At 43.6% G+C, this 17,319-nt stretch overlaps 1 protein-coding gene across 9 annotated transcripts in view; it reads right to left on the bottom strand.

Annotated features, from left to right (window-relative positions):
* The window catches only part of NTM (neurotrimin), a 948,438-nt gene that overhangs the window by 398,697 nt on the left and 532,422 nt on the right, over positions 1 to 17,319 (bottom strand). For 5 of the 9 annotated variants that reach the window (XM_027580143.2, XM_027580137.2, XM_027580141.2 and 2 more), the window contains one exon: positions 43 to 127. In XM_027580143.2, coding sequence (XP_027435944.1) covers positions 43 to 86 — 44 coding nt within the window. In that variant the 5' untranslated portion in view covers positions 87 to 127. Of the gene's footprint in view, positions 1 to 42; positions 985 to 1,670; positions 1,839 to 17,319 lie in introns of those variants that run through there. The other 4 variants (XM_027580145.2, XM_027580139.2, XM_027580140.2 and 1 more) reach the window with 4 other exon arrangements.

Here is a 17,319-nt window from a genome sequence, read left to right as displayed (position 1 = left end):
TACGCATCATTGTCAATTCATAGAAGAAAGACAGCTCCCTACCTGAGGGTGGCGCTCTCCCCCTGCCGGACCGTCACGTTGTCCATGGCTTTGGGGAAGGTGGCATCTCCGCTGCGCACGGGCACTCCTGTGGGTACAAGGAACAGCAGCCTGAGAGACACGACCACGAGGCACTTCCAGGGCAGGAACAGGTACCCACAGACCCCCATCCTCGACAGCCACAACTTCCCAGAACTCCAGCAGCGGCGCGGCACACACCCCCCGGGCGAGCACAGGAAGTGGGTGGGGTGAGGGAGCGAGCTCAGGGACCCAGCAGTGAACTAGCGGCGACCGAGAGGCGCGGGAGGAGAAGAGCGCGCAGACTCCTCGAAGTCTAATATTCCTCCCCCAAATCCGGCCTCGGATAACCAATTCCACGGAGGACAGCGAAGGAGGCTTCCTCGGTGCTGCTTCGGCCGGGGAAGATGGCCAAGAAAGGGGAAGCCGCAAGGCAGGTGCAAAGGTGTGGGCACGTCTCAGGAGTCCCTTCTTCCCGTTAGCAGTTCTGACATGGCACTTTGGAGTGGAGTAAGCACTTTGGTACCAGAAGGGGACAGGGGGTGGGTCAGATCCGGCTCCCCAGAGGTGGTCTGCAATTCCTCAGTTCAAACAAGGGGGAATCCAACACTTTCTTTATAAGTTTCGGAGGAAGGACCGCCGGCAGAAAAACAATCCGTAACAATAGCCAAGATGGAAAGTAGAGCACGCAGGAGGCGGCTCCGCCGAGCTTCGTGCGATCCGGACCCGGGGTTCCTACGGCAGCCTCTCGGTCAACTTCCTCTGAGCCGAAACATGCGCTGCAGCCGCTGCGATCCGGCCGGTCTGGGCAGGGCCAGGCGCCGCGGCGGCGGCCGTGGCAGGAGCGGCCCGGCTGAGCGCACCGCGGCGGCCCCTCGCTCGCTCGCTGGGCAAGGCGAGGCGCAGCCGGCACCGGAGCCGCGCGGACGCCACGCTCAGCGGCCGCCCCCGGCCTCCGCGCCGCCTTCCTCCCGGGAGCAGCCCCGACGCGCGCGGGCCCCGACCGCCGGGGTTGTCATGGCAGCAGCTCCATCACTGACCGCCACTTTCTCCGGGGCCGCCGGCGAGCGAGCGGGCGGACTGCGCGCTCATCCCGGCGGGCGGGCGCGGGGCGCGGGGCGCGGGCGCCCACCTTAACCCCTGCCGCGCCGCGCCGCGGTAGTGCACCAGCCAAGGCGAGGAGTTTAACCATTTCCCCCCTTGAAGATCTGTCACCTCCAAATTAAGAAGAAAGGCAAAGTTACCACACAATCTTAATAAGCCCAAGACATCTTAATAAGGGTCACAAACTAATTAACTAGGAAAGGAAAACCCTGCAGCATGCTTGCATGCACCTTTAAAATGATCCGATTAAATCCATTAGCATTTAGAGTAAATTTACAGTGTTGGAAGGATGCTTTAGAATAATCTAATTTTTATTCAATAGTCAACGCCCACCCTACCAGCACCCCGCCCACCCCAGGAAAGCTACTTTCAAACACCGGAGACTCAACACCACCATTCTAAACAGAGATCTTCCATATATAAAATAAATGCAAAATCACAGAAGCCCCTTAGTATGTGAAACTTCAAAATCGCATCAAAATTTTGGTCAAGTTCCGACACTAACTTACATTCTTTATTCTTGTTTTGTCGACATTAAAAGATGCTAGCCCTGCAAAAGTGCTCATTCAAATGAATGAGTGTGAGCCACTTGCTTTATTTATACTGTGTACTCCCAAGTTCTCTGGGTTTCACAGTCTTGCAGAGCTGATTTCATCTTAAGAGGTGTGTTTTTCGAATTCTTGAAACCCTGGGAAAAACTGAATTTGCCTCATTTCCTGTCATTTCTCCTCTCTGGCTGCTGTGGGTCCCTACATACCTACATTTTAATTTCTCCCTTAAGTTCAGCTCAGACCGAATGTGCATTCCCCTTCCTGGGCCTGGCCCCTGAGCTGGGGAGAAGCCCAGAACATCCCAGCCCACACAGCAGCGCCAACACTAGAATACTCTCTCCTCAAGGACTCCCAGATCTTAGCCCCCTACACTGACCCAGATTCTCCCTGGGGATAGAGAAGGGTCAACCAAAGGTGACTTTGTTTCTTTCTCCCTCAACTTTCTATCAGATCCAACCAGGAAGCTGGTTTTATTCAACACCTGTTAAATAACAGAAAAATGTTCTTCCCAAAGCCATCCAGCCAACACCAAAAAGATTGAATCATTCTAACTATAAGAGTGCTGGTGCCAGAGAAGTCCTTACACCTTGCAGATAATAACTACCATTTACACGTAGATGACACGTGTGTTAGAGATGAAACATGCATTTCCCCCTCCTACTCCCTCCTCTAACTGCTTTAGATTGGTAGGAATGGAGGTACAGTTTGCAGATGTGGGAGCCATACTCCAGGGTAACAAAGACAGACTGAGCAAACGTGTTTTTCCGTTTTAATAGTTGACCAGAAATGGATCAACCAGAAAAGTTGAGCAACTTTACACTGAAGCTCTCAATTAATCCATCATTAGGATCATTTTTCCTCATCTCTGGTGACTTCTCCTGAGATTAAATTCTCAGGGAAACCCTTCTGCTACTTTTGGCCAGTGGGGACCATTTGATATATAACACCAAAAAAGTCAACTGTCAACTTATGGCTGCAAGAAATGACTTTACTATCAGGAAAAAAAAAAAAAAGCAAAAGCAAAATCAGAAAATGGCATCTATAGAGAGCAGGAGAGTTTTGTTTATATTTTTGGGGAAAAAAAGAAGAGAAAAGCCTATTTTTACACCAGTCCATTCTTGCAAGAACCCTATTTTATGTCTATTTTACAATGGGAAACTCCGGAAATAGTAAGTAAAGAGTAAGATTGTGTTTGATGACTTATAGTCTGCTGAATTTGGGGTTCTTCTTTCCCTAAAATCAAGGAGTTACCTCTAATCAACCATCTATCCATTTTACCTGTCCCTCATGCTCCCCCACCAACCCCTCTGTGTACACACATCCTCACCATCAGCTGGAAATAATTACAGTGGTGGGGAAGGGAGAGGGATTCGTTCTGGGCTTTGGAGTCATTTCCCTACAGGCTTGGGAATGGCACGGATGATTCCTTTCATAATAAATTCTAGTCCTGGCTCTTGCATCTAATTCCCCGGTAGGTACAAATGAGCATTAGTTTTTTTTGCATCTGGGAATGTGGATAATGACAACAACCGGCCTTCCCCGAGGGACCTACATAACATGATTAACTCTACAGGAAAACACTTAGAAATCCATTTAAGGTGGAAGATGCTTTATTAATACATTTTGTCTGCCACCACTTCATTATTATGACTGGGCAGGAAAATAATTCTTCATAGGGGCTCTTTAAGATGTTTGGTTTATACCAGTATGCATGTCATTGATCTAAGACAGTCAAACCATCTTTGTCTCTGGCCATGAAGGGAAAGTGCTGAGCTGCAGCATCAGGCAGGAAACCCAGCAGAGCTCAGGTAAGCCTCAGGGTACAGAGAGAAAAACAACTTACAACCTCCTACCTGCCCTCTGGGCCCAAGGACCCAAACTTTATTCAAAAACGGCAGTTTGTTATACAAAAACAATGAATTGTGGATCACTACATCAAAAACTAATGATGTAATGTATGGTGATTAACATAACATAATAATAAAAAACTAATGATGTATGGTGACTAACATAACATAATAAAATAAAATTAGAAAAAACGAAGAAAAAACAAAAATGGAAGTTTAGAAAGTGGTGAAAGACCAGAGATGTCTGTGCAGTTAACAAGGCAGAATCCATTTCATCTGAACTCCTTGATGAAGTTGTTTGAATAGATGAAGATCAAAATCAAAATCATATGTCAATTCCCTGCCCATCCCCTAATCACTAAATACAACCAACACTTAGTGGCTTATCTTATATCCTGTCTCATGCTTCATAAAAACTGCTGGATTTATTTTATTTTTCCCAGCATATCTGAGTTAATGAAAAAGGGATGACAGTCGGAGCAATTTCATTATTTGTGTTCTTTATAGAAACAACTTCCTTTCTGCCTCCTGGAAAGCAGCATCCTAACAAGCGCCCACCTCCACCTTCTTCCCCCGTCTCCCTCTCCTTCCTCCCTTCCCTCCTGCATACACATATACTGTACACATAAATCAACTTGTCACATCTTGTCTCTGTGCTGACAGCTGTAATTGCTTCGGGTTATAAAAATATCTATAGGACAATGCCTTTCAAGCTCACAGACACACGTACACACACAGACACACACGTACACACACACACACACACACACACACACACACTGAGCAAAAGAAAACAATCATACTCCCTTTAATGATCCCTTGACTGCAAAGAAAGGGGAGGGGAGATCTTGCCATGCAGACCCTGGAGAGTGCAGGCAGGTGAGGAGACAGGGGTAGAGAGAGACTTCTGGCAGCAGTAGCATCTACATGCTAAAGCAGAGTTGGAAAAAGAAAGAAATTCCCATCCAAAGGGAAATCAGCAGTTGTTTTTGTTTTACTCTTTGTTATCTACAGCAAGCCAGGGTTAGCTACTAAAGAGCCATGCATATTCCACACACGCAAAAGACCAAAAGAAGAGCACTAGCTTAAGATATGCCACTTCTGCTTCTCCTTCTCTAAAAAGGCTAAAGGCCCCCCTCTCCTGGTGGAGATTCCAAATAGGAGCTCAGGCAGGAAGATGAGAAATGCTGGGCAGTTAGACTGGCTTGGCACAGAGCAGACATTGAGAAGTTTAATCAGAAAGGGCAGTGTGGATCTGGATAAAGAGCTGCCTCTAGGGGAACAGGGATGGGCTGGACTCTGAAAAATACATGCTATTCTTTTCCACCTATGTGAATATAAGATCAAAATAAAATCATTGTTCATCTGGGCTAGAGTCCAACATATTAGGATTTCAACAGATAGAGCAAAAGAGCAACTTGAAGAAGGGAAAGCAGCCTCCGAGGAGAAAAAAGGGGTCACGAATAGAGAGAAGAGAAAAGGAGAGCAGGGAGAAGTGGCAAAGGTTAGGCTATCTATGGACTTTGAAAGCCACACGACTTTCTAAGAGGTACATAAAGGGGAGAGATGGTCAGAAGAATAATCGTTAGGTAGACGGAAAAGTAAGGGAGAGCACAATGAACAATTAAAATCAAAGTGCCAGGTGCACTTTGAAAAAGCAAAAGCCAGATGCCCAAAGGGGAGCACCCCACAAGCCAGGGATCTTTGGGGCAGAATCTTTCCTTCCCTAGGTTTTGGGTCATAAGAATCACAGAATGATATGGTCAGAGGGGACCTTGGAAGATATTTCATATAACCCACTTATTTCATAAGTGGGGGACTGAACCCAGGAGGGAGAGGTAGTTACTGTGGGGACATAAAGGTCATAACTGGTAAATCAGAACTACAACTCAGGATGCCTGGCTCCTGTTCCGATAGAGCTTTCTGCTACACATGTCAGGTAAGGACACTGTTTCAGAGCTAACGAATAAAATATCTCCTTTGGCTGCTACATCTTTGGGCAAGAGAGAAAACTACTGAAGAAGTGATACTGCTACTGCTCAGAATACCTCTGGGTATCCAATTATTCAACTGAATTCAGTGTATTCAGTAAACATTGACAGGTAAAGTTTGAGCTCTTCCGATACAGCAGGAATCTTGTTGGAGTTAGTGATACAAAATGAAAGACATAGCCCCTGCCTTTGATTTGCTTATAGTCTAGTGCTGTTAGGTTTGGCAGTGGTCTTATTTTTACTTACATCCATGACTTTTGAAGTTATAATGAACTCAACCCCACGCTCCCTATAAGCCCTTGAGAACATTCTCAGTGCTAAGCAAAGCAAGCTGGAATATACCTCCCCCTTGGAATCTGTTTGACGCATTAGCTTGTGCACATTTCCAGGCACTGACCATGGTTTCCCAAGCTTCATTTAAAGTGGCATTAGGAGGGGAGGAGGTAGACTCAAAGATTTATAAACGTAAGTGAGAAATTCATCTGTACGTCAAATGGGCATTTAGTGCACGCTAAATGCCATCTGTGGGCTAGGCAGTGCACTGAAGCTGTGGATGAGAGAGACAAAAACAAAATCAACAGGAGCCTTACCCTCGTAAAACACACTGTCTAGCAGGGCAGACAGATATTAAAGAAATGACTTTACAAAACAGTACATCCAGCTGTGATAAGCAGGAAATGAGAGAATGCATATGACAGAAGGTTCTCACGGAATCTGGGAAGATGAGGAAACGTTTCCCCAAGAAATGACCTTAATCCGGTACTTCATTGTGTGGAGATGAAGGGGGAAGGTGGTGTGGGCAGGAATCTCATTGCGGGCAGACAGGAGAAAAGGCACGCAACCCAAGACAGGAAGGAGCATGGGCAGAAGTTACCTTTCATGTTCTCAGGTTGTCCTTATTTATTTTTTTTTAAGATTTTATTTATTTATTTGACAGAGACAGAGACAGCGAGAGAGGGAACACAAGCAGGGAGAGTGGGAGAGGGAGAAGCAGGCTTCCTGCCGAGCAGGGAGCCCGATATGGGACTCGATCCCAGGACTCTGGGATCATGACATAAGCCGAAGGCAGCCACTTAACGACAGCAACCCAGGCATCCCAGGTTGTCCTCATTTAAACTAAGGACGGGTACATCTGAAGAACTCTGACTGAAAACCTCTAACTCTTCCAACACTCCGTGTTCATTCACTTACTGATGTTTTCAGTACAAATTTAACAATGAGGAATGACCGTGAGTGGGCTTTGGAATGGGACAGACCAGAAGTCAAACACTCATCATCTTCATCACTAGTTGTGTGACCTTGACTTTGGGGAAATAACCTCATTTTTGAAATAATGGTCATCGTGGTACCTACCACAAAGCAGTGGTGTGAGGAGGAAATAAGACAGTAGATGTAAAGAGCTCGGCAAAGGCCTATCACACACACGGCGAGGATGAAAATGCAGGTGCCACTGTGCAGGGACCAGCAGGGACAGAGGAGTGCTAGGGCCTGATCTTCAGAGAACCCAGGGGCAGCCCACTGAGCACAGGCCTGTGAACACCACCAGCATACAGATCCTGAGAGGTTTCATCACAAAACAGCAGACACTTCCTGCTGAGACATGGTCATAAAAGGGAAGTAGCTTAGCCTTCAAACCAGGACAGGAGGAGGGTGCCCCTCCAGCTCCCACCAGAGTGTCTCAGCATCAGTGTTCTACAAAAGCACACAGGATATAAGCCTGTGGGAAACAGCCTGTGCTTGAGAAACGGGATAGGGCTTGCTCTTCGTGTGGCAGCATGGGAACTTTGATCTGTTGCGCTCCCACATATAAGTGAAACGTAGTGAGAAAAACCTGAACAAAAGATGAGACACCTCCATCCCATCATTAAGTGAGCAATCCACTCCAAATTCCTTCAGCTCCTTCCACTCCTTCCAGGAAACTTTATGCCCTTCTTTGTTCCTATGTGCCTGATGGCTGAACTCAGAGCCTCCTCAGGTCTAGATCGTAGACTCATCATTTGACAATAATAGCCTGTGCTTGCCTCATCTTTCCTAATTCCTACCGTAGAACCCCCCAGAACACTGCTTCAGGATTAGCCTCATTACCTCTGTAGAAAGGATCGAAGGGTCCATGCATACAAATCCATCTACCTGCATAGACAGACACCAGTTCTGATGGTCATGAGATACAGCCACGCCAGAGTTGGGTTGGGACTTCTCATAGAGAAAGAGCCCTCTGAATGACAATCTCACCAGCCCCCAACTTGGAACTTAACACCCCGAGTTTACTGTCAGAGGAAGCTGGCCTGCATCTACCCCTGAATTCTATTCTCTCCAAACAATTGTCTTTTACTCATTTTTCTCTTTAACCTTTCCTCTGCATTTTCTTTAGTGGTTTTACTCCTTGTTTGCTAGCCAAGAGCAGCAACAGAAGAGATAAAAATTTGCTCGGAAACATACAGTTTCAGTTGTACTTTTTACTGGAGGTGACGTTATATAAGTATAATTTTGTAAACCAAAAGATCTGGGTTCTAGTGTCAACTCAGACCATCATTAGGTCACCTTAGATAAGGTGCTTTTCTGAATTCTTAGTTTCTTTTTCTCAGTTTTTAGTTGTCAAAAGAACCAGCATCTTCATGATATATGGGTCTTTGAGAAGATTTTATGCCTCCTAAAGCATCTAAAGGGGCTAATGCCCTCTTAAAAGTGAACCCCTAGAGTAAGATGGCGGCTCCACAGTGGGGCCTGAGGGGTCTAGGGTATCACCTGCCACCTGCTGGCTGCATGTGGGTGCTCAAGTCACTTCCGCTTTGCTTCTAAAGGAAGAGTTTGGTTTAGGTGACTTCCAAGGGCCCTTCTAACTCTCATAGCCTATAGTTTTAATGCTTCTTGACACTCTCCTCAAAAGCACTTTCTCCTTCATATTCACTTATCAGTCCTTCCTGTAGAGAAAAAGCCCTTCTCCCCATGTCCTTCCACTCTCTCCCGCACCAAGGTATGCACTTCACAATTCAGAGCGCTGTTTGAACAAAGCAATAAAAAGAGCTGCCCTGCATCTAAGGTAAGCCGATGGCAGAGCCAAGATGATTAAAAGTCTTCTGATAAAGGGTTTCTTTAAGGAAAAGAAAATCCCACAATGCAACCAGCAATGTTAATCTTCAATAAATACGCCGTTAATATTTAACTGGCATTTATTTAAACTTACAGTAACTGTCCTATTAAATCTAAATTAATTGCCCATTTGGGAATCTTCCCCTAAAGCCTAGCTGGGACATGGCTATCTAGATCATAGTCTATGCTAGGCATCCAGCCATAAAAGAGAATATTTAAGCCATCCTTTTAAGACTAAGACTATTAGAATATCATGGTTGGAAGGGTCTTAGAGGTCAACTCAACTAGTAAGTTTTATACCCTGTGTGTTTTGACTTTTGGAGGGCCTATTTTCCCCCAACTCTGCCTTAAGAGCTTGTGCATTCCCTTTATCTCTATCCCTCGTCTTCTTTTTATTTTTAATTCCTCTCTCTCACTTTCTTTCCTTTCTGTTAGCAATTTTTTTTTCCCTCCTGGACCTCATGTATGAGATTCATTGTGCTGTGTTTTTGTCTCAATCTCTCCTGAGTTTCTTAGGATAACCATTTAGGATACTTCGCAAATTCTACATACATGCATATATGTATGCAAATATACATATATAAATGTTACACGTATCTTATGTGTCACAAAGACCATTTTATAATAACAGCTGTATATAAAAGACTAAGAGCTGTGAAATAATCCCTGAGTCACACTGCTTTAGAAGGGGCAGTGAGAGTGTAATTGGGTAGAACTGATCTTTGCTATCCCTGAGATCAATCAATATTTTTTATTATAAATGTGGTCCTGGCTGAACTTCTGGGATGTTATTTTGCTTTGATTGTAACACATTTACAGCATTGCTACATCACATACACACATGCACACACTCCCTCACTCACCCACCGTTTTCAGCAAGTGCTTTTACTAGTACAACATGTGGATTAAAAAGAAACACCTAATCAGATGGGTTAGTGTTCAAGCTGAGTTAACTTTCCTCAAGGAGTGGGACGTGATGGAGATTAAAATAATTCACCCAAAGTTTTCTAAAGGTGTAGATCCCCGAGTTCAATTTGTGAAGTGCTCACTGTTTGCCTTGCAGGTGCCTGGAGAGGAGGTGGTGGTGGGGAGAGGGATGGGGCCAGAGAAGGACATGGGTAGGTAGGGGAATATGGGACATGGATGAGGAAAAGGTGGGCAGATTGGAAGCCATCCCACACATTTTTAAGAGGACAAAATGCATTCTGAACTATTTACTTGAGGAAGGCTTGCATTTGCACTGCCTACAGAAGCCATGCTTCTTCGGGTGTCTAACTCAGCTAATACACAAACCATCCCACTTCCTTTTTCCTTCTTTACTTCAGTTGCTGTCAAGTTAGTCTAAAGACACCACACCATCCGTACAGTGTCTTCAGTTAAAAAAAAAAAAAAAATCCTCCACATTCAAAGCATCTTTATTCTATTTTATTTAGTCTTCAAAATTCAAGAAATAATTGAACACATTTCTGTAGTCTCCTGCATCATCCTGACTTTTACCTGATCTGCCCATCTTTATGCATTACCATTAGGAGTTTGAGTACTTTCACAAGGAAGCAATGAAGTCTACAGTGAGAACATCTCATTCCTCCTAACCTGAGAGTGGATGTGGGCTTTCCCTCCTGGAAAGAAATGGTTTCCCTAAACCTTTTGTACATTTTCTTCCTCTGGTTTGCCAAAAAGCTCGCAAGGGGTGCGGCAGGTAGTGAAATAGAGCAACTTGTGAGTGGTTTGGAGGAATGGACTTAACTGGTGCCCAGGTAGCATTGAACCTGGGGGAAAAAGAACGGGCAAATGTTTTGAGTGTACATGTGAATAAGGGATAACACGTGAAAATAATTTACCTAAGTTTTCACAACAGTTTTGACAAGGTGTCAAGATCAAAGATGCCTTAAAAACAAAGTGGGTAATGAGGAGATGATCTTCTTTTTCAAAGGTGGAGAATTAGCTTAAAACTAAGGCACAAATCAAGAATAGATTGGCATGGGGCGCCTGGGTGGCTCAGATCGTTAAGCGTCTGCCTTCGGCTCAGGTCCTGGGATCGAGTCCTGCATCGGGCTCCCTGCTCAGTGGGGAGCCTGCTTCTCCCTCTGCCTCTCTCTCTCTCTCTCTGTCCCTCATAAATAAATAAATAAAATCTTTTTTTAAAAAAAAAAGAATAGATTGGCATGTTTCTATATGGAGAAGTATTAATTCTAGATTCCTTAATGTGATATTTTTATCAATGAGGTCAGAGGGAATTCATAGAGAACTCGACCAACTTTGCAGAAGATATTAATTTCCCTTAAGTGATTAAATCTGCAGGTAACATGGATGAGCTGCAAACAATCCACAAAGTTATGTGAGTGTGCAGAGAAGTGGGCAAATGCAATTCAACATATTTTTAGGAGAAAACATCTGAAGTGTGCTTCTAAGGGGTGCCTGGGTGGTTCAGTCGCTTAAGTGACCAACTCCTAATTCCAGCACAGGTCATGATCTCAGGGTTGTGAGCTGGAGCCCTACATCAGGCTCTGACCTGGACTTGGGAGCCTGCTTAAGATTCTCTTTCTCCCTCTCCCTTTGCCCCTCTGCTCACCCTCTATAAGTAAATAAGTAAGTAAGTAAGTAAGTAAATAAATAAATAAATAAATAAATAAATAAATAAAGTGCACTTCTAAGATGCTGGACTCTGGGCAGTGGAATTAGGAACAGCCATCAGGAGTGGATGTTGGGGTAAATGGCTTTGGTTTGCAGGCTGAGCTCTTCAAATTGCTAGGTTCACCTTGGATGATTTTCTTACCTCTCAGAGCCTCAATTTCCTCCTCTATTAAATATGAATATCACCTACCTCATATACTTGCTGTGAGGGTTAAATGAGATGGTACCTGGAAAACCCTGGCGTGCAGTGCAGATGCCACAAACGGTGGCTAGTGGTTATTCTTCTACAACCCAGAAAAAACACGTTGGAAATAGTCATGGCCAGTGACTCCCAAGCTATGATCCCTACAACACATTTTGGAGTATGGTACTGTGGAATATTGTCTGGAAATATCAGGGTATTTTGCCAAAAAAAAAAAAAAAAGTTGAGTCACATATTTTATGAAAGCTATTAGAAGCATATTGGGAAAAATAGAAACGAAGAAAGAGATGTTACCTTTCCTTAAAGTTACTGTGTGAAAATTCTTCAAATATTACTTCTAATAGCTATTATTGTCGCTCACAAATAACAGAGGAACCTCCCGTGCCCGGATTTCTGAAGTCAGTCATCGGGAGTCACTTTCAATCCCTTCTCCCTCACGGCTGCCCACTCACATAATCCAATCAATCCTTCTCCCTCACGTGGCTTCTTCATCGAAATATCTTTCATGTCTGGCCACCTTGCTCAACCTCAGCTGCCCAGCGCCAGCCTAGGACATCCTCCCTCCTTATCGTCTTCTCTGGAATGGTGAGCCTCTCTCTCACATGGATTTCTTTCAGCTGCCCTTGTCAGATCTATTTCAAGCTAAAAATGGGAACTAAAGTTTTCCTGAAAATCTGACCACGTCACTCTGCCGATTCAATCTTCTGTGGCTCCATGCGGTAATTTGAGTAGAGCCCCACATCTTTTCTTTTTTAAAGATTTTATTTCTTTCTTTGTTTGTTTATTTGTTTATTTATTTATTTGAGAGAAAGAGAGAGCACAAGTTGGGGGGAGGAGTGGAGGGAGAGGGACAAGCAGACTCTGCACTGAGGACAGAGCCCAAAACAGGGCTCGATCCCAGGACCTTGAGATCAGGACCTGAGCCGAAATCAAGAGTCGGAGGCTTAACCGACTGAACCACCCAGGCGCCCCAAAGCCCCACATCTTTGATGTGGCTTCCGAGAACCTCATGATGTGGCTTCTGTTTTCACCTTTTTCTCCTGTCATGTCTTCCTTTATATAGTCATATCAGTCTTTATTTTAATTTGTTCTTATTTTGATCCCTCACAGGTTCCTCTTTCTCAACTCTGGCCTTTTGCACAGGATGCATTCCTGCCTAAGATACTGCCCCTGCATCACCCGGGCTAAGTTCTATTCATCCTTGTAAGTTCTAACTTCTTCCAAAGACCTGGCTTTAACTCTTCCATTTGAAGAGGGTAAATGCTCATTGCATCAGTAGTTGTAGCATTCACGCTCTTTCTAATCATTTAAATGCTGTCTTTCCCTCTGTTATATTCCTGAGGCCTAACACAATACTTGGCACTTAATAGGTTTCTTATATGTATTTGGGGAAATTGACTAGTACAGCTGGGAAAAATTCAAAAATTAAAAAGATTTTCTGGCAGGGATTTCCACTGAAGAAACAGTAAGAAGATGAAAGGCATTTGGTATTCATGAAGTATAAAGATAGGGTGGATCTGACTTCATGACCAAACTCTAGCTAGAAGTTAAAAAAACAAAGCACCCCAAGAAATTGGAAGATGGAAGTTTAAGGATAAAGACAAGCATGTTTGTATAAAAGGTTATACAGGCAGAAATAGTATCTCAATAGGATAAGGGAAGGCTGGGATAAATTAATGGGTGACAGATGTATACGGGTTTATTAGGTTAGGGATGTCTGATGTATATCTCTAACCTTTGAAGGAGGATTCCCATGCAAAACTGCCACTGTCTGAAATAGGTAACTAGGACATCTGAATTGATGTGACCTGCTGTGACCTTTCTAATGTCATGTTCCCTTCTGCTCAGTGATTCTATCGTGCACATCACTAGAGATAATGGAATCATGCCTGTCCTTCCCCCGCCCCCGCACACCTTACAGCACACCCATCCTAGCATATTTGTGTATAATCAGTAGGAGCATGTTTGAAACGCTGCAGGAAAATGTGTGTGTGCTTTGTGTGCAAAGTGAACCCTGAGCAGGGGAAAGCCTCCTTTGGACAGAGTTCGTCGGATTGCCTTCTGCTCTTATCCTCTTCTCCGGTGGCTATGTCCTCCATGTTTGACTCCTGACTTCTATTCTTAACGTCTTGAGACATCTGCTCTACCTGCGCTCACTCTCTCCTTGAGCATTGTTTCCAGATATACTCCAGGTTCCTTGACTCTTTCCTTCTAAAGGCTCAACTTCACACAACCAGAACTGAGTTACAATATGTGTCTTTAAACTCTTGGTCCCGTGGCCTTTTTTCTCCACCTCATCACTTCCCTATGTCAGCTACCTTCCAGGATATGATGAGGAGCAATTAGTTTTACATATAACTCTTCATTTTTCACCGTAGTGAAAGATCATCGTGAAAGCCATAGTCCAAAACAATAGATAATACACTGGGCTGTGTATAAAGATAGGGTGGACATGACACAAGCTGGGTGCCTATCTTGTGCTCCCCCCTGGTTTGCTTCACTATAACTTCATTAGGGAAGCTCTGTTAGTCACTTTCATTTCATGAAGATGCAGCTGAAAAATATGCATGGGGCCCCAGTGCTCCAGAGATATGGGAAACCCAAGACCAGAAGGGCTCTAGAAAAGTTTCCCCCAAATCAAGGTTTAAATAAGTTAGTTGGAAAGATTGTTTCTGATTGTCCAGCTGGGGTGAAAGCAGGTTTCTCACATTTATGCCACGGGTCTGTGCTAAGTAGGTGGTGTGATATAACAGAGACTGTCAGGCTCTTGGTCCATCCCCCAAAGCCACAGTCTGCTGCAAAGATGAACATCGGAAATAATTGTACAGATAATCAATGAATCACAAGTGGAATACGTATTACAAAGGAAAAGTGCAAGATTACAAGAAAACAGAAAAGTAGACAGTGTCTTATTCATAATCACTTTATCTCAGCACAGAACAAGGTAAAATACAGGCAATAATAAATCAGTGTAAGATGGATGATTGAATGAATAAACATGTAAAAACATCTAGACTTGAAAGTCTCAGTATTTTTCCATGAAGCCATTTAGTTGTTTCTTCCCCTACACAGACATCTCTACCAGACCCCCTTCTTTCTTCCAAGGGGCAGTAGAGTTCCAAGGAACTGAGGTGCCCTTTCCATGTTCTTGTTATTTATCAGACCAAAATAAGAGAAGCTTATAAATCAGGTTTTATAAATATTTTCAGTGCATTCCTTTTGCTCTTGGGAAAGCTAACTCACCACACTCATAAAAAAATCCACTCTAATCCCTACAATCAACTTATGACCTCCTAGCACACTCTATGCAAGAATAACATTAATAATAATCAGAATATTAGCCAGAGTGCTTGGTTTGAACCTGAAAAATTTGAGAAACGATCTTATAAGTTATTTTCCAAGGATACCATCTTTAAGCATTAACAGGCACAACTGACTCTGAATTCTGGGAATTCAGCATAATTACATGGAAATTGACAGGACACAAATGCCAAGAATCCTGTTAACCTTTAATATCTTGAAAAAAAAAAAAAAAACCTCCCCTTGTAATTATCTCTTTCCTTTGTCTTAAATGTTACTGATGAATATTTAGAGGCATAAGCAAACATGGAAGTTGTTGGATGGTAGAATCTCGATTGTTGTTTGGAATCCTAGTTTCCCAGGCATTCCACAATATAAGGAGGTGCTAAATAGAGCCCTTGGAATTTGACTGTTTCCACAAGTTGTTTCCATCTTTGTATTTGCTCTGCTCCAGTTCTCTGCTTATAATTCTCCACACTGAGTGGAAGCTCCTTTGTATTCATAATTATAGTGAAAATGTAGGTGTGAGGCATTCGGTGTCTAATGCAATTCCTGACCTGTTCTATGTCTTTGGAAAAGTCACTGCACCATTTTAGCACTTCAGATTTCCTTTCTGTGAAGTGGATATAATGACATTTAGCTCTAACAGCAAAAATATTTGCATAGCGCTTTAAACTTTACCGGGGACATTGACACCCCTTATCTTACTTCTGTGTGCGCACGTCTCCTGCATTTTTTCCTCCTTTCTGGACTCCACTAACCACTAAGGCTGCCCTCATTTCTTTCCTCTACTATTTTAATTAAATCTTAACTCATCTCTCTGCCCCCAACCCTGCTTCTACCTAAACCAATGCTTTCTCACAGGGACAGGGTAGACTCCTTGGGGAGTGGTAAAAAGTTTGGGGGTGGGAGAGATTGGCTGTCACCATAATTATGGAGACAGTCCTGCCACTTCGTGCATGGGGGCCCAGGAGCCTGGACACTCAGCGACGCACAGGATATTCAGTCATAGATGTCGAGTGCCCCCCAGGGACTGAGGTGAGTGAAACCTCTTTTTTCCGTTTTCCTTTTTTTTTTTTTTTTAGATTTTATTTATTTATTTGAGAGAGAGAGGCAATGAGATATAGAAAGCACGAGAGGGAAGAGGGTCAGAGGGAGAAGCAGACTCCCTGCTGAGCAGGGAGCCCGATGTGGGACTCGATCCCGGGACTCCAGGATCATGACCTGAGCCGAAGGCAGTCGCTTAACCAACTGAGCCACCCAGGCGCCCCCCTTTTTTTTTTTAATCTAAGCCTAGGATGTACTCCATTTACTATATAAACAACATTTTTGCGAAGTTTTAATGCTCCCTAATCCTCCAGGAATGAAACTACCTGTAAGCTCAGAGAAGAGTGTGCTTTGATTTGTTCATCAGTTTGAACAACCACCAGTTTGAAAAATCTCACAACCAGCGGCATCACTTCTCCCGGGATCTGAGTCACCAATTCTGCCCCCCTTTTCTGTACTGTAGCCATCATATTCATGGGGAGTCTATATAGGGACACAGGCATCTACATTTCATCACATCCTATGATATTGCTGTGCTTAAAGATGTATTTTACACTTATTTGATTATCAACCACTTTCTATTTATTTCTCTCGTAGATCCGTTTAGGACATTATACAGGTCATTTTTTAAAGTAAGCGTATAGGTAGCTTATTGTATCCATGAACTTAATTTTGCATAGTAATAGGGATATGACAAAATACTTTAAAAATAAGATTTGGGTCAGGAAAAGCAGACAGCTCCTGATATAAATAGTTCTGTACCCAAAGCTAGCTCTATCTTTCTAAAGCATAGCTCAGTAATGTTTGCTACCTATTCAGAAAATTCTGGTGTTTCCCTGCCTATGACATATAGCTCAAGTTCCCAAGTTTGGCAATCGAGGCCCTTAGAAGTATCCCAAGCCGACTTTCCAGGCTTAGTCCCTGTTGCGGTCCCACCTCTACCTTCAGCCATCACCCCTTGACTCTTCAGCTTCTCTCTGTATCTCAGACACTTGCCTATTTGGCTCTGCCAGAATCCCCTTCTCTTCTGTTCACAGTTTTCTAAATCCCACTCAGACTTCAAGGACCAGCTAAAATTCCATTTCCTTCATGAAAAATTGCTTTTACTGATGTTCCCTCTGCCCTTCTCCCCCTTTAGTTAAAAATCAAACCCTTTGCAGAATATATATATATATATATATATATATATATATATATATATATATATATATATGGTTTGATTAAAGTTGACCATATATTTGTCTGAACTCATCTAAGCTCCCTGAAGTCAGGTACCATTTCTTGTTCATTTCATACCACCCCAAGGCCTGGTAAAGTCTGTGGCCCAGAGTATGAGTTCATTGGATTGAACTGATCTCTCAGTAATTGAGAGAGGTAGACTAGGTACTATTATCTTTATTTCACGTGTGAGGAAATTGAGCTCTAAATGAGTTCCAAAAGATTATTCTATGCAGAGCATCGGATGAGGCACGATGCAGAGGGGAAAATATTATTAC

The sequence above is a fragment of the Zalophus californianus genome, chromosome 11 (genome assembly GCF_009762305.2).
Source record: "Zalophus californianus isolate mZalCal1 chromosome 11, mZalCal1.pri.v2, whole genome shotgun sequence".
In the NCBI taxonomy this organism is placed as follows: Eukaryota; Metazoa; Chordata; class Mammalia; order Carnivora; family Otariidae; genus Zalophus; species Zalophus californianus.
This window is presented reverse-complemented; position numbering and strand designations above follow the sequence as displayed.